The sequence below is a fragment of the Cajanus cajan genome, chromosome 6 (genome assembly GCF_000230855.2).
Source record: "Cajanus cajan strain Asha chromosome 6, NIPB_CcT2T_4, whole genome shotgun sequence".
In the NCBI taxonomy this organism is placed as follows: Eukaryota; Viridiplantae; Streptophyta; class Magnoliopsida; order Fabales; family Fabaceae; genus Cajanus; species Cajanus cajan.
Genome location: NC_138522.1, coordinates 5,743,310 through 5,764,090, shown reverse-complemented (window position 1 = coordinate 5,764,090; position 20,781 = coordinate 5,743,310). Strand labels below are relative to the sequence as shown.

The 20,781-nt window shown below is 31.3% G+C and overlaps 1 protein-coding gene across 2 annotated transcripts; it reads right to left on the bottom strand.

Moving 5' to 3' along the window:
* Positions 1 to 3,491: 3,491 nt before the first annotated feature.
* Positions 3,492 to 18,184, bottom strand: LOC145958917 (4-coumarate--CoA ligase-like 9). 2 transcript variants are annotated; one of them, XM_083076583.1, is made up of 7 exons: positions 17,584 to 18,184; positions 16,084 to 16,579; positions 5,666 to 5,855; positions 4,814 to 4,959; positions 4,658 to 4,725; positions 3,955 to 4,057; positions 3,492 to 3,853 (listed from the first exon to the last, which is right to left on the bottom strand). In XM_083076583.1, the coding sequence occupies exons 1-7, from the start codon at positions 18,129 to 18,131 to the stop codon at positions 3,728 to 3,730; spliced, it is 1,677 nt and encodes a 558-aa protein (XP_082932709.1). In that variant the 5' UTR covers positions 18,132 to 18,184; the 3' UTR covers positions 3,492 to 3,727. The 2 variants fall into 2 exon arrangements, with proteins under 2 accessions (XP_082932709.1, XP_082932710.1); XM_083076584.1 differs by lacking the exon at positions 3,492 to 3,853 and having other exon boundaries at positions 4,654 to 4,725.
* Positions 18,185 to 20,781: the final 2,597 nt, after the last annotated feature.

Sequence of the window (20,781 nt, the reverse complement as noted above, 5' to 3'; positions counted from 1 at the left end):
GAAACAATAATTGTTTTTAATTTTCAAACATGATTTTGGATCATTTTTTTGACTGATTTAAAACTTGAAATTCACCTAATTAGATTCACTTATATGAAAATGGTTGAACGCAACAAAAATTCAAATAAAAAATATTACAAACATGACGAAAATTGTATAAAAATAAATCCAAAAAATAATTGAAATTTCAAAAACTATAATTTCATACAATTTTCTAATTGTTTATTAGACATTTTTTACACTATTTTTATTATATTATAAATTTTATGAATTCAAAGGTCAATTAAATTTTATAGTTTTTATACGGTTAAACATATTATTACAAGTTTCACGTCTCAAATCAATAAAAAATTGATTTGAAATTAAGTTACAAAATTAAAAATTATTGTTATTTTAAAAAGGACCAAATTAATCCAAATATAAAAGATAAATGATCAAGATAAATATTTTAATAGATAAAAAAATTAAATTAAATCTAATAAATAAAATAAAGGATCAAAGTATAATTTAACCATTATAATTTTACAAACATTTTACTATTTTATTTATTTTATTATTTTATGGATGAACTTCTACAACTCATTCTATCTGCATAAAGTTCGATACTTATATTTTGTGATATTATTTATTATTCAATTAAATATTTTTTACTAGAGGTATAATGACCAATTTTTTATGACATTACAATAATTCATAATTAAATATAAAATTCATTTGTACCTTATATAAGATATAAAATTTTGTATTATATTAGTTCATTTGTATACATTTTTATCTTATTATTTTATTCTCTTTAATGTAGAGGTGTTAAAACAATGTTTATTTCACAAATGATCGAGAAAAGAAAACACGTGTATAAGTACAAGTTACTTATTAGTTATAAAATAAAAAATATATAACTAAATTAGGATATATATATATATATATGTGTAATAATATATATTTTAATTGAACTATATTATTATAAATATGTAAAATATTATTTATTCAAAAAAGACTTTTATTATTAATGTACAACTATTCAAAAAAAAATTATATTATTTAAAAAATATCTAATTAAGATGAGACAATATGGAAACATAAGACGAATTGTAAGGAAGTGTATCATACACATTGGTTTATAAAAGGTTCACATGCTTATAATTTATCTTCCACACCATATTATTACCTTTTGAGTAATTTTTTTTCCATCGACGATCTTACACTATTGTCAGAGCACTATCAACCACCATGTTGTCACCTTGAACTCCTTCTCTTGATCGACAGTTGAATCATTGTTACTGTTTCGATCTGGTCCAACTAAAACTTTGTGATCTAGCATTGACTATGCCTGTCAAAACCCCTTGTTCGGGGTGACCCACACCTCGAGATCTTCGTCCTTCACCTCTTCCATATTTTCATCTGATACCTTGGTGATCGTGCTCCTTTCATCATCTCTGAGGGGTGGTGCTTCTTAAAACGGTAGTGGGTGGATGGGTCTTTCATGACAAAACTATGCAATGGAGGATGATGAGTTCACGTGTTTGCATGAAACACAAGAAGGTTCTCACCTGCTATTGCTCACAATGTTTTTAACAACGAATCTGATAATGACAGTAAGGGGGTTTTGAACCGATGGGTTGACATGAGAAAAAGAAGGAATATGGTGTGGGAGTGGAGAGAATGCAACATATTGTGCAATGGGTGCACCATAACAGTGTGAGTATAAGATTCGGTCTAATATTAAGATAATTAGTATTTTTGCATATAAAATTTATGAAAAAAAATATTTATTTTCTACAATTAAAATTTATAACAAATAAATATTTTTAAGTATAAAAATAAGGAGGGACTAAATTATATTAACATAACTCTACAAGAGTTAAAATTATTTTTACTCGTTCTTTCTATTATGATTTAATGGAATAAATATGATTTTGTTTCTGTAAATTTTCTACCTAATTTTAGTCTTCACTAAATAGATAATTAGTCCTTGTTAAATGTTGTCCTTAACCAAGTTAGATCGCATTATTGAATTATTATAAATTGGTGTTCATATTAGATTATTGCAAATTTATGTTCATAGTTAGTTTATTTTTATATTTATAATATAGATATGTTAAGACAAATAACATTAAATTAATGTTCTTTTTTTGTTTTCTTCTTATTTAATCTATTACTATGTCTGATGAAGAATTCATTGCATTATATATTTTTTTCTAATTCTTAACTTTTGTGTATTTTATTATTGTAATGATCTGACATTCCACTATACTTACTACAATTTAATTATTACACAACGGAATAAACAACTTGCTCAAGATTATCATGTAGTAGTTATATAAGCAATCGCAAAAGTTATCCCTACATAGGACAGAAAATAAATAATTGAAACTAAAATCCTCGCAACTATATACATGTTCTATACAAATATGTATACAACTATATCAAATACATAAATGTTTGCAAAAATAAGTCTTACTCGTTGATCGATCATCTATACACAACTTAGTTACATTAAAGTAACCTTAACAAAATGAACCACTACCAGCACGACTCACTACCAAGACATCCAAGCAAATATCGTTCATCTGACCCACTCCTATACTAAGTATAATCGTTACAATTCCAACCACAAGGAAAAATGAAGTAAGTTTGATAAAAGAATCAATATAATTGAAACTAAACAACTTGCAACATCTCAACATACATTCATTAAGAAAGCAATGCACAACTCATTTCATCCACAACACATACAACTTATGGTTCATAGCATCATAACAACTTTCAACACAACATCACATCATCATAAAACAACTTTAAGCAATTAATATGTTGTCACACATATCAACTATGAAGATCTCCTACAGTAGAGGTGAGTAGTTTAAGTGACTAGACCCTACCAAATTATAATATGTGACCTATCTCAATTAGGTCAACTAACAACTTAATTTGATTTTCTAGAATTTGTCACTTAAACTAGGAACTTTAGTATTATTGTCGGGATATGACAATTTGGGTGTGAATCTACTACGACATTAGCTGACAACACTAAGTCACTTATGAAATTAATCCACCAACTACCCTTTAAGTATTACATCTCTCCAATACTAGATTAGAGACTAAGTCCTCAACCTTGTATAAAAAGGACCAAAATAATCCAAATACAAAAGATAAATGATCAAAATAAATATCTTAATAAATAAATTAAAACTAAAATAAATATAATGAATAAAATAAAGGACAAAAAAATATTTTTAACCATTATAATTTTATGACCAATTTACTATTTTATTTATTTAGGGACTAATTTGATCGTCCATAATAAATTTAAAAGACTAAATTAATTGTGAACATACAATTTTAAGTGCCATTTTGCCACTTTAATAAATTTAGGAATTAATTTAACGGACCATATTTTTATTAATTGATTTTTAATAATAATTATCTTAAATTTAATTAATATATATTATTTATTTAATCTATCAAATTGAAAAGAAAAAGAATGTGGACAATTTGAACCTGTTTATACACATTTTATTTGATTCGATTAAAAGGCTCACATTTTATTCAGGTTTATAATTTAAAGCTCAAACCTTATATTTCAGTTTGTGATTTGAATTAGTCTAACAAATCCGACCATTTTACCATTCTTATGCCAAATAATAAATACATTAACAAACTAGCAATAGAATCGCTGTAGAGAAAATATTGCACACGTAAGTGCTGCTTTCCATGGTGTTCTTGATCACAATTTGGATGAACCACTAGATAAAGCATAGTCAACTAATTCTCTTCTCAAAATTTTGCCAGCAGGAGATTTTGGGATAGAGTTGATGAAAGAAACACGTCGTATCTTCTTGTATGGTGAAACCTGCAACAGCAAGCACATTTGAGCAACATGGCAAGAGGAAAAGCAAAAACTATGACCTGTTCCTAGGAACATCTAGGTTTTATAAGATTTCAGAAGCACACCTGGTTTGCCACAAACTTCATGACCTGATCTGCAGTGATGTTGCTTCCAGGTTTTCTTACTATAAAGGCCATCGGAATCTGTCCTGCGTCTGCATCAGGATAACTGTCCCCAAAACAAGACCAAGTCATGTCTGTTAAAGCTAGTGAATTGCAGCAACACATTTTTCTTTTGGATTGGATAATTTGGCTTCTTTAAATTGAGCGTAGATAAAGTAAGTAATCTTAATAGCTGATGAGAAAATCAACATACTTTACCATATTTTTAATTAGTTATATATGTGCACATAATATGGACCAATGATATTCTCATCAACTAGTGAGATTACTTACTTTACCACTTTAGAGAACCAGATATTTCTTTGGCTCCTATAAGATGAGCAATTCAATGTGATTTTCTGTGACTTTCCCATGGGAACTAGAATTGGGAAAAAGCTAGCAAATGCAAATCACTGCCATTGAAGACAACTGATCTGCTTCATAATACACACACAAAAATTAAAGCACGAGAAATTATGCGGACACACTTATTCTAATTTGAAATTTATTAAAAATAAAAAGTTTTTGATAGATTTCACACTCTATTAATGAATTTCTCTCGTAATTTTATAAACTTCAATGAATTTCAATTAATAATAAAGAGTGTTAAAAGAAATATGTTAGAAAGTATATAGTTAACATTCCTCTCATAGCACTGGATACGTACGGAATCACTGCAGCATCAGAAATTTCAGGATTGGTGAGAAGTATATGTTCCAATTCAGCAGGAGGAACCTGGATTTGGTTTTAAAAAATGGTAAGAAAAATGTGCAAGCAGTAAAGTAATATATAAAAAAGGGTGTTGGTGGAAAGAACATCGCACCTGATAAGCTTTGTATTTGATCAATTCCTTGAGTCTATCTACAATGTAGAGGAAACCCTCAGAGTCAAAATAACAAAGATCTCCAGTCTTCAGCCATCCTTCTGAATCCAATGTTTCGGCACTGGCCTTCTCATCTCCCACATAACCTGCACCAGCACCATAATCATAACACCATTCATCAAACATGTTACACAATCAAGACCATAAAGTGTTAATTAGATTTCTCTAGCGATATGAAATGTGTTTGGTCAAAAACATTATCCATATTCATCTTGTATGCTTAAACCTGAGATCGGGGTTTTATGCACTTTTTTAATCAATGGTTTTGATGCCCTTCTTAACTGTCTAATATTATAAATGAAGAAGCATTCCGGCACACCTTTCAAATTATATATGATTTTTTTTAAATAGTAAAGTGTTGCTAAATGCAAGCACATTACTAGCAAGTCAACTAAGCCTCTTGGCAAGTAGTTGTAACTTCTAAGGCATCTTCTAGAATACTGGAAGTCGATTTGGTGTTCCTACGATCAATTTTTTGTCAGTATTAAAATAATGTTTAGTTGATAAATATTACATTGCAAGCACAAATTAAATTTTCGTTGTCAATTTTGAGAGATGGCACGGATTGTGTCCATGGACAAAAGAAAACCATTACTAAAAAGTTGTTAGTTCAAAGTATTGGACCCAATTCTTTTGAGTAAGGTTTCGGGTTCAAGTTTGTAGATGAAAAAAAGTTGAAAATAAGTGATCAATTGAATTCCTTTGCAAAAGTTAGTAATAAATAAGTGGATGGATAGTGGATACTTTGTTCAACAACATTGTGAACAAAAAAAAGAAGGAAATAGGTATGACCTTTCATGATGTGTGGACCTCGTATCCACAACTCCCCTTGTTTACCAGGAGGTAATGGCTCTCCAGTTGCAGGGTCCACTATCTTGGCCTCCATATTTTCTGTTAGTCGACCCACAGAAGCATGCCTTTTAGACTCATCAGGTCCCAACGTTCTAGCTACCGCTCCTCCACTTTCAGTCAAACCATAGCCCTGAGATTAAAATAACAACAACAATGACAGATTAATAAAAATAATTCAGAGTCCAAACTCATTTGTGACATCATATGGGAAATAGCACATGATATTGAATCAATACTTCTTTTCAATTAGACAAATGATTATCTTTTTTGTGACATTTTAACATGAGCTGGGACAAATATGTAATTCCCATGACATAATCATGGCGAATATATTTTAGGCTTTTACATTTTTTAGATTATGAGTGGTTTTGGTTCTCAAGTTTGTTTTAGTCAATTAAGTATTTTTATTTTTTAAAATTAAGCAAAATTAGTTCTCCTATCTTTTTTATTCTAGTTAAAACCCTTAAATTCTAATTGCCTATTATTTTTTTAAAAATTAAATTGGTTAAAAACTCTCCCTCTTCAAAATTCTTCAAATTTTACCACATAATATCTTCTTTAAAATATTAAACATTTTATATAAAACTAGTAACCTAGTGAACTAAATATTTATTATATATAACTTAAATTTCTAATAAATTATATGTACAAATAAATAATATATTTAAATATATAAATTATATTTAAAATTTATATATATATATATATATATATTTTTTGTAAATATATAAACTATATTTTAAATTTATAATAAATAATTTATAATTGTGAGGCAAGAGTAGTTTTGACTAAACATTTTTATTTTAATTTTTATTAGGATATTTTGATCAATATTATGTCTCAGATTTTTTAAAAAAATATATTGCTGCATTGGTCATTACCTATATGTATCATACACCACTAAAGAATTTTATTTATCCTGTGTATTAAAATAAAAAATGTTTTAAAAATTAATATATTTTTATAATTAATTTATACATACGTAAACAATAAATGGTATTAATAAATATTTTATAATTTTATTGATTAAAGTTATTTAAATATGAAATTCATTAAATAAGATTAAGAGATTTAGTCCATTGTCTAAAGTGACTTTTTGCCATGGTTGAATTTAACAATTAGGTAGTATTGTCCAAATCTTGCCTTGCGTATGTAGTCGCGTTAAATTTTGGGGATAACTATCCTATTCTTTGAGATGCCTCCAACATAGCGAGGAGATTAGTCTCTGCTATCGACGGTGAATATTTCAGAAAAAAAAAAACAAAAAAACAAAAAAACAAAAAAAAACAAGTACAAGAAAGTTAAAAGTTTGGAATTTTATGGGTAAAAGAGAGTTGTCAGATTAGAAACCTGTCCACTCATTCAAGGGAAAGAGGCATGTAGGATCAGAATGAGTCAAAATAGGGGCTGATTGACCAAATTGGGGCACTTCCCCAAATTATTTACGTAAATGGGACTGTTTTTAAACAATGTACACCTTTGGGGCACTTTTTAACGGTGTCGCTATGGGCCATAGCGACACCAATGACACGTGAAATTTTTTAAGTTCAGGAAAGCCATGAAAGTCATATTTACAGTGTCGCTACAGCCCATGACGATAAAAAAACGACTTCAATGAAGTCGCTATAGCCTACAGCGCCTCATTTTTAATATAAAATAAAATATTTAGAAAAAATATAAGTAAATAGTTTTAAAAAATATGAATTTGTAAAAGTGGCGACACAATGTCGCTATAGGCCATAGCGCCACTTATTTAAATATTAAAATACATAAATTTTAAAATAAATATATATAAAAATAAAGAAATTACAAAGAAGATAAATAAAAAAATATAATTTTATATTACATTCATAATATAAATTAAAACTTAAACAAAAGAAATAAGTTAATAATTTAAAAAAAAAACGTAAAAAATAGTGGCGCTATGACCTATAGAGACACAATGTCGTTATAGGCCATAGCGCCACTTTTATAAATATTTAAATAGATAAAAAAGAAAAAAAAATGTATAAAATAATTTACTAGAAATAAATAAATTTTTGTAAAATAATTTACTGGAATGTTGAGTATATAATAATTTTTAACAGATATATTTTATTTAAGAATTGTGTATAGTGTATAATAAAAAATGAAAAAAAAAAATTTCTAGGAACATAATTTATTTATATAAATGGAAATAATAAAAAATACAAAAAAAATGAATTACAAAATAATTTTTAGAAAAAAAAACTAGTACAATAAATCTGGAGAGAAAAAAAGACCCAATAACCCAAAAAAAACGAAAATTTTGAAGAAAAAAAAAGGCTGGTGTCGCTATGGGATATAGCAACACAATGTCGCTATGGCCCATAGCGACACCAGCCTTTTTTTTTCTTTCAAAATTTTTGTTTTTTTTTCTACCTAAAGTTGCTATGGGTTATAGCGACAAAAAGTCGCTATGGCCATAGCGACATCAACTTTTTTTTTTCTTTTAGTTTTTCATTTTTTTCTACCTTAGTTTTTTTTTTCAAAATTTTTGTTTTTTTTTTTTGTTATTGGATCATTTTTTTCTCCAGATTTATTCTACCAGTTTTTTTTTAATTTATTTTGTAATTCATTTTTTTTGTGTTTTTCTACATTTTTTCCCTTCACTTCTTTTTGACCCAGTTTTTTTTTATAAATTTACATATAAAAAAATTATTAATACACTTAAACAATAAATTTTCTCTAAACTACATAATTAATTATTTTTAATTAAATTTATTAACAAATTACTGAATATATATTTTTAATTATATTAAACAAAATACTGAAAATATAAATTTAATTAAATTTGTTTATTTCTGTACTTATTTAATTAAAAATATAAAAATTAAGTTTTAAAATGAAATGTTAATATTTAAAAAATAAATAATATACAAAAATGGTGTCGCTGCCCATAATGACACCAGTTTTAATTTTTTTTCATTTTTTTTAGTTACGTATTTTTGGCCTAGTATTTTTAAATTAACATATAAGAAAATTATTAATATACTTAAAAAATAAAAAGAAATAAAATTACCTGAACCATAAATATATAAAATACAATTTATATTAAACAGTTTTAAATTTATATAAAATATTTATAAAAAATAAAAGTAAAACAAGAATGGTGTCGCTGCCCATAGCGACACCAGTTTTAATTTTTTTTTAATTATGTATTTTTGGCCTACTATTTTTTAAATTATTTAATTTGTGTGCTTTTATTTAAAAATATAAAAACGAAAATTTTAAAATAAAACGTGATTATTTGCAAAAAAAAAATTATACAAAATGGTTGGCGCTATGGCCCATAGCGACACCAAGTCGCTATGGCCCATAGCGTCTCTCTTAAGAAATTCATATAATTTAATTTAAAATTATATTTTTAAATAACTTAATTTTATTTTTATAAATATATAATAAATATTTCAGTTTATTATTTTTATTTTACATTTCTATTATTTTCATTATTTTTGTTTTTTTTCTTAGGCAGTGTTGCTATGAGCTACATTGTTTTTGTTAGTCAATGAAGTGTGCTGGCTCAGCTTATAGCGACACCGGTGTGACTCATTCCAGCCAAACCTAAACAAAAAAAAAGGCCACGTGTCATGGGTGTCGTTATGGCCCATAGCGAGACCATTGTAAACAGCCCCAAAGGTGTAATTAGTTACAAAACAACCCCATTTACGTAATATGTTTCTAAAACAACCTCACTATTGTCAAAAAGCCCAAAATAGGATGAAAATAGTTCTCACTCCTTCTTGTTACGATAAATATTTGTTTGGTATGAGTTTACATATTTGAGTCGTTTACATATTTGAGTGAGTATTGATAATTATTATAAATAAATAAAGAAATTTCAAAAATATTTTAATAATAATTTTTATTTTTAAATTTAAATTATTCAAATATTATACATAATTTTATTAATTAATATTTTTCATAATTTAAAGATGAATTTTAATTATTAAAATACTTTATTTCTATAAATTTAAACAAATTTAATATATAGTAATATAAAAATATAAGCAAGTATCTACGAATACAAATATTATGATATTTGTACACTTTATTAACATGTATAGAAAATACTTTTATTCATTACTCGTAAATATTCATTTACAATATTTATTTTCTACTCATGATATATTCAAACATTACTTACAAGTACAAATTTATTTATCATTATCTTTAGAGTCGAGAAAATAATGATTTTATAATAATAATAATAATTTTATTTGATATTATTAAATAACATTAATTATAAAAACTATATTTATTTTAAAATAATACATAAATATAGTAATATTTGGAATTGTTTTTATTTATTATTTTAAATTCAATCATTTCTAAATATTATATATTTATTTATGTTACTAATAATAAATATAATAATAAAAATACTTCTTTTTATTATTTTAAATAAAATTATTTAAAAAATTAACTTCAACTCCTTTTTTCTACCAAATTATTATTATTTTTACTTTATTTTTATTTATTTATTTTTCCACTTTTTCATACTTTTTTTCTTTATCATCAATAAGGAAATGGACCAAATTTTAAATATACAGGGTAGACTTATTTCCTAAAATTAAATCTAAAAATCTAATTTATTATCTATTATAAATTTTTTTTTATAAAGATGATTTGACTATTTAAAGTTTGACACGATTTATTAACCTATTTTGTAATTAATGTATTTAAAAGTTTATTTTGCATTAGTAATATTAAATAAATTAATAAATTTAATTGTAAATAAATTAATAATTATATTTTTAAATACATGTACAAGTCTTTATTTAATTTGTATGATAAGTATTTATTAATTTGCATGATAAAAAATAATTTACTTTATTATTATTAAAATTTAGAGTTAAAAATAAATATTTCCTATATCACATTTAAAAGTATTTTAAATAATTAATCATAAAAATGAAAAAAAAATATAGATGAAAATGTAACTATTAAGATTTTTATTTCCAATATCATAATTTCGTATAAAATATTTCAGTGTAGTATAAATTTAAAAAATATTACTATTATATCATAGATAAATAGATTGATGAATTAAATCTATAAAACTTTTTGTATAACCTCAAATCCAACTTTTTAAAATAAATTAGTTATTTAAAAATATAATCTTAACTTTTTTATTAAATAGGTTAGATCAGATCAAATATCAAATTTTAATCTGATTATACCTTAGACTCTTAAACTTGACTTATTTTCATTCTTAATTATAGATTGTACGTATATTTGAAAAAATGGATTCGGATTATCTCTCAAAGTTGTTTCGACCTCATCCAATGTTATTTATTTAAATTATTTTAAATAATTTATGTTCATAAGCTAATTTCTTAATAACTTAATAAATAACAGTTGTAAAAAAATTAATAAAAAACATTTTATCTAATATAATATAAGATTATGTTTATTTTAAAATATATTTAAAATATATTTTAGTTAAAATTGTAGTTTTTATTTTACAGTTTAATTATATGTTAATATTAAAATTAATATATCATATTGCCAAGTTAAGTGCGTGTTTGGTTTCGATTTATAAACGTAATTTTTCTTTCTCTCTCCACGTTTACAAACAAATTTACGTGGAAGTTTTAATTTTTTACTTCCCACAAATGTGAATTTTCACGTCTAAAAGCTGAAGCAAACACGCACTAAATTCAGCTGATCTTAACATAATCTTATATCGTACTTTTTGAGTTTTAGTTGAATTTAATGGTATCATGTTCACGCGGGTGAGTGAGATAAGTGTTAAGAACAAGAGGCATAAATTGGGAGCAAATAAACTCTCTGTATTCTCATTCATATTGCAAATGAAATATTACACTTATTTATAGCAGAAAGAAAAAACAACATTTGCATCTTTAAATGCCACTCATAATTAACACCATTAATATTATTATAGGAATACCAAGCAAAACAAAAACTCATAATTTAAGTTTCATAACAAATCTCCCCCTTAAACTTAAATACTTTGCCCATCTCTCATTCCAATCAGCCTTTTACAATTCTCTAGCAGTGTAGTTGGCAGTGGCTTCGTAAATATGTCTGCAGCTTGAACTCGGCTTCCGACATGCTCCAACTCGACCTTTCCTTCTCTGATTTGTTCTCAGATGAAATGAAATCGGACGTCGATGTGCTTGCTCCTTCCGTGATTAACCGGGTTCTTTGCCAACTCGATTGCCGACTTGTTATCAACTCGGATCACAACCCCTTCATCTCGGATCACTCCCATATGCCTCAGTAAATTTGAAAGTCAAACTGCATGACATACGCTCCAAGAGGCTGCCACGTACTCGACCTCGCAGGTCGACAGAGTTACAATGGGCTGCTTCTTTGACAGCCAAGTAAAAGCCGTATTCCCGAGTAGGAATACATAACCCGAAGTACTCTTCCGATCATCAACATCTCCACACCAATCACTATCCGAGTAACCCACCAATCGGTAGTCATCCGATTTTGAATAGAAAAGACCAAGTGATAGGCTTCCTCGAACATATCTCGTGCTTGTAAGGTATCTGAGACTTCCGACTAAGCTTCGATATCTCCCAGAATCAGCTCGTTCTCCTCCATCAAATTTTGAGAGTTTAGTGCCTGGTTCCATTGGAGTAGAAACCGGGTTGCAATCCTCCATTTTAAACTTCTTCAGGATTTCAAGCGCATATCTTTCTTGGGATATAAAAATCCCTTCATCCGATTGCTTCACTTCTAGGCCAAGAAAATATTTCATCAAGCCTAAGTCTGTCATCTCGAACTCTTTCTTCATTATCTCCTTAAACTCCTTAATCAGTTTTGCATTGCTTCCAGTGAATATGAGGTCGTCGACATAGAGAGCAACTACCATCATATCTTTTTTTGATTTCTTTATGTACAAGGCATGCTCGTACGGACATTGTTCATACCCGTTTTTCTTGAAATACCCATCAATTCTTTCATTCCAGGCACGAGGAGCTTGCTTTAACCCGTAGAGGGCTTTTCTCATTTTCAGCACCTTTTTTTCATCTCCTCTCTTCATGTACCCGAGTGGTTGCTCGACATACACCTCCTCCTTCAGTACTCCATTTAGAAAGGCCGACTTCACATCCATCTGAAGAATTTGCCATTGTTTCTGAGCAGCTAACGAGATCAGAAGTCGGATTGACTCCATTCTCGTGACAGGAGCAAAAACTTCATCATAGTCAATTCCTTCCTTTTGTCTATAGCCCTTCACAACAAGCCGAGCTTTATAACGCTCAACCTCTCCCTCAGCATTCATCTTCTTTTTGTACACCCATTTTACTCCAATGGGTCGAGCTCCTTCAGGAAGGTTGGTCAGTTCCCAAGTTTTATTACGCTCAATCGCCCCAAACTCCTCATCCATAGTTGTTCTCCACTTCTCATCTTGGACAGCTTTCTCAAAACTCAAGTCTTCAGAGTCGGCGAGAAGACATACAACATGAACTTCATTTGTAGTGTCGTATATTTCCCGCAGACTTCTCATCATGGGCTGTTGTGGCTCGAATTCTTCATCTGAGAACTCGGTGGTAGTTGTTGTTGAAGGTACAACAATGTCCGAGCTAGTTTCTACTTCGGTCGAGTTACTCCAACACCATTACTTTGTTTCCTCCACGTGAACATCTCGACTCACCACCACTTTTTTGTTATCAGGATCAAACAACTTGTATGCTTTGGATTTTTCATCATATCCAATAAATATGTACTTCTTGCTCCGATCTTCTAATTTTGTCCTGTGCTGTCTTGGTACTTGCCCATAGGCCAAGCTACCAAACACCCTAAGATGAGAAACACTCGTCTTCATGCCACTCCTGATCTCCTGAGGCGTCTTTTTTCCTAGCTTTGCATGTGGACATCTATTTTGCACATAGACTTCACACTACACCGCCTCTGCCCAAAACTTCTTCGGCATGTTCTTCCCTTTCAACATAGATCGAACCATATCAAGAATAGTTCGATTCTTTCGTTCCGCTACACCGTTTTGCTGCGGAGAATATGGGGCAGTCAAGAAACGCTTGATCCCATGTTCCTCGCAGTATTTGTTGAACTCAACAGAAGTGAACTCGCCTCCTCTGTCAGATCAGACTGCTTTGATGAATTTAGTTGTTTCTTTCTCCACCATCACTTTGAATTTCTTGAAGGTTTCAAACACTTCTAACTTCTCCTTCAAAAAATAAACCCATGTCTTTCTTGAGAAATCATCAATGAAAGAAACGAAATATTTCTTACCACTGAATGATTCTGGAGTTATTGGCCCACACAAATCGGTATGGATCAGTCCGAGTTGCTCTTTTGCTCGGTACTCAGAACTCTTTGGGAAAGAAGTCCTCGCGTGCTTCCCGATCACACATTCTTCACAGAACTTCTTTTCAAACTCCATTTTAGGAAGTCCAAACACCATCTCCTTTTTCACCAGCTCGATCAACCCCCCAAAGTGAAGATGACTGAACCGCAGATGCCACTTCATGGCCTCATCCTCCAAATCAAGTTTCATGCATTCATCTTGAACTATTTTCAGCTCAAGTTTGTACATGCGATTTTTCTTCATTTCTACCTGGGCAATGAGTCTTCCGAGTTTATCCTTCAGTTGTAGTTCTCGGTCCTTCATCAGAACCGAGTACCCTTTCTCCATTAACTGTCCCATGCTCAGTATGTTGCTTTTTAGATCAGGTACGTAGTATACATCTCTGATCTCTCCGATTTTCCCATTTCTCTGTTGATACCAGATCGTTCCTCGGCCTTTGACGGCTACTTTCGAAGCATCGCCGAAAGAAACGGATCCGAGCTCCTCCTTTGAAAGTATTTTGAATAAAAGCTCGTCACAACACATGTGGTTACTTGCGCCGGTGTCCAAGTACCAAATTGAGTTATCAGAACAACTCGGTTTGATCTCGGAAGAACAGCTCGGTTTGATCCCAGTTTCAAGAATGGTTGTCACCAGCAACACTCCTTCATCTTCTTCCTCGGCAAGAAAGTTTGTTGGTTCCTCCTTTTTCTTCTCGGACCTACAATCTTTGGAAATATGACCCAGATTTCCACAATTGTAGCATTTGATCGAGTAACACTCCTTGGCAACATGTCCATACTTTCCACAGTTATAACATTCAATATTGTTATTTGTGTTTGATCGGCCACCCCAGGTCTGACCTCGGCCTCCCCGAGCTTGACCTCGGCCACGCCGAGCCTGTTGGCCGACATACTCATCACCTCGTCCTCCTCTTCCTCGACCACCTAGGCCTCTGCCTCTTCCTCGACCTCTAGTACTCTGAGCATAGAGCACCTTCTCCTCCTTTATTGTTGCCTTCGCCTGGAGAGCCTGTTCAAGAGACTCCCCCTTCTCCTTCTTATTCTTCTTTCTCTGCTCATGCGCCTCCAGGGACCCAGTAAGCTCTTCGACAGTGAGCGTTGACAAATCCTTGGACTCTTCGATTGCACACACTATATTCTCAAAGTCATCTGTCAATGACCTTAAGATCTTCTCCACAACTCGGCTTGAGGGAAGATTCTCTCCATTCCTGTTTAGTTTGTTCGCCACAGTTTCCACCCGAGTAATGAACTCGGATACTCCTTCGGACTCCTTCATTCTCATGTTTTCCAGTTCGCCCCTAAGGGTTTGAAGCCGAACTTGCTTCACGCGTTCATCTCCCTTTTTTGCTTTCTCGAGTATATCCCATGCCTCTTTTGAAGATTTAGCATTAGCTATCTTCTCAAAACCCGACTCGTCAACAGCTCGGTACAGCAAATACAGTGCTGCCTTGTCCTTTGCTCGAACAACCTTCAATGCATTTAGTTGGGCATTTGTATACCCCTCGGTAGTCACCAGTTCCTCGTGCCCATTCTCAACCACATCCCAGTTATCTTGGGAGCCGAGAAGGGCCTTCATCTGCAGCTTCCAGTTATCATAGTTGACATCTTTAGTCAACTTGGGTAGTGGAATGCCATTAGTTAAACCTGTCATCTCTCTTGAGTGTATACGCTCCACTCACACACCTCACAAGACTTTTTGACACTCTTCTCTCGGGCTGGGTACACCAGGTCGGCTCACACTCACCTCACGCACTCAAGCTCTTATGCCAATTTGTTAAGAACAAGAGGCATAAATTGGGAGCAAATAAACTCTCTGTATTCTCGTTCATATTGCAAATGAAATATTACACTTATTTATAGCAGAAAGAAAAAACAACGTTTACATCTTTAAATGTCACTCATAATTAACATCATTAATATTATTCTAGGAATACCAAGCAAAACAAAAACTCCTAATTTAAGTTTCATAACAATAAGAATGTGAACAAATCCGTCATAAAAAGAAAAAGAAAAAAAAATGTGGCCGTTGTTCTTACCTGCAAAATTTCGACATTGGGGAATTTGGCTGCGAAGTCCTTGGTGACCTCCTTGCCAAGCGGCGCGCCGCCACATCCCAAAAATTTGAGCGAGCCGAGATCGTACTTCTTGACGAGCTCCGATTTGGCCAGAGCGATGATGAGCGGCGGCGACACTGGCATGCTGGTGATTCTATACTTCTCCACGGCCTTCAGCATTCCTTCGAAATCGAATCTCTGCATAAACACTAGCGTGTCCCCCGCAGCAACGGCCCTGACCAGCATGAAGAACCCAAACACGTGGAACAGCGGCAGCGTGAACAGAGCCACCGGCTGCACCTCCTCCTCTGCCACCGCCGCCGTCACCGCTCTTAGGTGGTTAAACCCCGCAATCACCGCGATGAAGTTCCGGTGCGTCAACTCCACGCCTTTCACGCGCCCCGTCGTGCCGGAGGAAAACAAAATCGCCGCCGTGTCGAACTGACTCAGCTCCACTTTATTAGGTGCCTCCACGTTACTGTCAAAAATATATTTAATTTGAGAAAAAAATTATTTTATTTATCTATATCAAAAATAATATATTATTATTTTTTAATTTTTAATTTTTCTAATTTAATATTAGAATATTAATATTTAATTGACAAAGTTTGCTTAACATGATATAGATAGAGTTAATCACCGATACATTGTCAATGTAAAATTTTTTTACATTGCTAATCAATTAAATTTTTTAAATTATTTTATTTTATTTTTATATCACTAAATAAGTAACTGACATGATACTATTAAAAGATCTGATTGATTATTAATGTAAAAAAAATTTATATTGACAGTGTATAAATGATTAACTCAGATAAATAATCTTATAGTTTAAGAAGTAATAGAGATATATTTGAATTCTCGATCGATATATATAAAAACATTAGATAGTAGAGACTAACTTTTAATTTTTAAGTAAGTAATAATTTGGTTTTAAAAATATATTAAAATTTACTAACAGAATTGGGACATTTTTGTTATTATATAATAAGTATGTACAATAATTTTTATAACATTTTTTTTTAGAGAAATAAGATTATGTCATTTCATTCAAAATAATTGGAACAATACATGAGGGAATAAATTCAAAAGTGTGAGAGCTAGCATAACATCGTGATGCCCTAGTTAAAATATTTATGTCGCTTACACTGGTGATTATTTTGACCTTTGTAAAATATATTACAATTTATTAATAAAATTGAGATTTTTCGTACTTATATAATAATAAATAAGTACAATAATTTTTCTAACATTTAACAATTATTTATGTCTTACACAGGTGATTATTTTGACCTTTATATTAAAAACAATAGAATTTATTTTTGATGTAATAATAAAGGATAAAAAAAATGTGTAGATCAAAATTTGTTATTAATTTTAACTTTTATCGAATGAAATAGATTATAACAATTTTATTTGAAATATGAGTAAGAATAGTTCATTTTTTTTTAAATATAAATAAATAAATGAATAAAACCTCACCGGTTGTGGAGCATGGAATCGAAGAGGGGCGAGTCCATGAGGAGGGTGCCGAATCGGAGGGAGGTAATGTTGGGTGTGATGGCTGACGTGGCAAAGGCGATAACGGGTTTGGCGAGTCGCACCAGGTGAGTCAACTCGGAGGGGGAACTGAGGGGGTTAGCCGGCGCGACGATTACGCCGATAGATAAGAGGGCAAAGTAGAGTACAGGCACGTGCAGCGAGGATGGGGTGAGGATTAGCGCCACGTGGCCTTTCGACAGAGGAGTCAGCGATTGTAGTGAGGAGGCCAGGGATTTTACTTGCCGGAGGAACAGCGAGTACGTCAGGTTGCGGCCGCTGGCGGCGTCCACGAAGGCGGAGGTTCCGGTGGCGACGGTGGCGGCGGGGAGGAGCGAGAGGGTGTACTCGGTGAGGGATAGCGGCTGAGACAGCGGCGGGAGAGGGACGTTTGGACGGAGGCTGTAAAACGTTCTGGAATTGGAACAGAAACCGCTGTTTGGATCGATTGTGGCGTTTGTATGCGACGGTGTTTGGGTTTGGGTGGCCATTATTATGAGTGGAGTGTGAGTGATTGCTGCGAGTTTACTTTGACCTAAACTACTAAATCCTAAACCCTAAACTTAAATTACTACAAGCACAATAAATCATCAATAAATAAATAAAACTTAAATTACTACAAGCACAATAAATCATTAATAAATAAATAAAAGGCTAAAATTTTAATTTAATTTTTTATAATATTAATAAATTTTAATTTAGTCTCACTTTAATTTTTTATTTTAATTTAGTTCTAATTTATTTTAAAATCTTTAATGCGGGACTTCCGTCCAAATTTCATAAACGGTGTTAAAAGTCCGTGAGAATCATGTCTGTGATTCCAAATCACGATCGTGATTCTCACGCCTAGTGTTAAATCTTGGTGGGAGAGGGTTTTCTTCGTTCTTGTTCTCGTTCTTCGTTTTCCGATCACCACAAAAGTCAGAAACTATCGCACGTTTACCTCCACCTTGTTGTACACCACTCCCTCCGCCCAGTTATCATCGACAGTGAAACCGCCACCTCTTCCTCTCCCTGCTCCCCTCACATCGACACGGCGAACGATGTCGACCACCGCGGCAATGCCTTCATGACGAATTCCAGCGAAAACTTCATTTGGAAGGTATTTGTCGACGGATCCGCGTTGATCTTCTCCTAATCTCTAATGTACACGGAGGCGAGAAAGAATCCTTCTGACGACGACGCACCTTACGGTTCCGTAGGGCTGAACAGAATCGCCTACGTGAGCAAGGGATACCTCTTGGTGGTGTAGTCGAGGACACGGTGGACGGCACGACGAGGAAGGTGTTGCTGAATGAGGATCTGGTGGGTGCAGACGACATTGTGGTGAGGAAGGACGGCATGGCGGCGGCGGTTTCACCAATGAAGGTGTTGTGGTTTCACCGGGTGTGATAATCATGATCGTGATTTGGAATCATGGGCGTGATTCTCACGAACCTTTAATACCGTTTGTAAAATTTGCACGGAAGTCGCACATTGAAGATTTTAAATAAATTAGGACTAAATTGAAACAAAAAAAAAAGTGAGACCAAATTGAAATTTTTTAATATTATAAGGAACCAAATTAAGATTTTAGCCTTAATAAAACTAAAGAAAAAGTAGTGATGAATGGAACTGTGATTGTGACCACATGTCTTTATCTTTATTTAATTGTATAGGACTATGTCATTAAAGATAAATAATTTGCATAATCCCTGTATTAAAGGCAATTAAATTTATTTTTTTAAGCAATAAATTAAAATTAAAGAGTTGATTCTATTCACGTGTGTTGCGTAAATTGTTATTAATTTGAAACCAATTCATGTATATTAAATAAAAGTTTTTATTTTTTGTAAGAGCATTTTTAGTAATTTTTTAATAAGAAGATTTATAGGAAATTTAAAAAAATTTATTTAATTTAAATTTTATTTATTATAATTATTTATTAATTGAATATTATTTTTTAAAATAAATTAATAATAAATAAATTTATTCTTTTTATAATATAAATTATTTATCATAAATCTAAAATATAATCTATATATTTAAAAAATATTTATGCATATTTATTTTAAATGTAATTTATATTTAAATATAGTATTTTTTATATATAATTTATTATAAATTTTAATTATATTATATATACTAAACACTAAAATATTAATATTTTTATTTTATAAAATAGAAAAGTAATAAATGACGATAATTAGTCATTATAATTGATCTAATAATAAAAATTAAAGTAATATACACAATATCTTATATTTATTTTTTTGTTACTGTCATTATAATTTGTATAAATAAAAAAATAAATCATAGATGAGAATAGTTGTAACATCCTTACTACCCCAACACATATTGTAACTTTACAAATAAATGTTTTAAATTTCGGTAAAAGGGTTCACCTGAGAAATTTCAAAAATCGTTCTTCAATAACCACAATAATAAAGATTTAGAAAATGAAACGCAAGAGTTTACAAATTGTTTTCAAAATGATATTTACAATTCCAAATCCATATAAAAATTCTATCCTAAAAGTCTTCTGCCCCGATGTCACAATATCAGAGCATACTCCTAATTTAACGGTTGGCATTCTAGATGTCACTCGCAGCCGGATCTTCTTCACCTAAAACATTCACAAAATTGTACGGTAAGAAAAGAAAACATCTATATGTAAAGTACATACAAACACACAACAAGTCATCTCATTATAACTCGATACTTAACAAAATATTCATAAACATTTCAATGTATCATAACTTTATCAATCGCGCATCATCATCACGTCACAATTTGCAATCATAACAATCATCACAAATCCTGCAATCAACCCTATGCCAAGGTCACGCTTATAGCATCTCTTGCCCAAGGTCGTGCCACCCTCGACATAAGTATTAATTGCCTCACACATCCCACCCTATGCCAAGGTCACGCCTGTAGCATCTCTTTGCCCAAGGCCGTGCCACCCCCGACATAAGCATGAGAAATCACACATCCTACACTATGCTAAGGTCACGCCTGTAGCATCTCTTTGCCCAAGGTCGTGCCACCCCTAGTCATAATGTAAGGAACCACAATCACATCACAATCATAATCACATCAATCCATCACAATCCACATAAATCTTACAATTAACACTATGTCAAGACCACGCCACAACTG

Coding starts and splice junctions, on each gene's coding strand:
- LOC145958917 (XM_083076583.1), bottom strand. CDS start 18,131: ATGGCCACCCAAACCCAAACACCGTCGCATACAAACGCCACAATCGAT. Junction 16,580..17,583: donor GATTCCATGCTCCACAACCG/GTGAGGTTTTAT, acceptor TATTTTTGACAG/TAACGTGGAGGCACCTAATA. Junction 4,960..5,665: donor AGGTCCACACATCATGAAAG/GTCATACCTATT, acceptor GTGCTGGTGCAG/GTTATGTGGGAGATGAGAAG.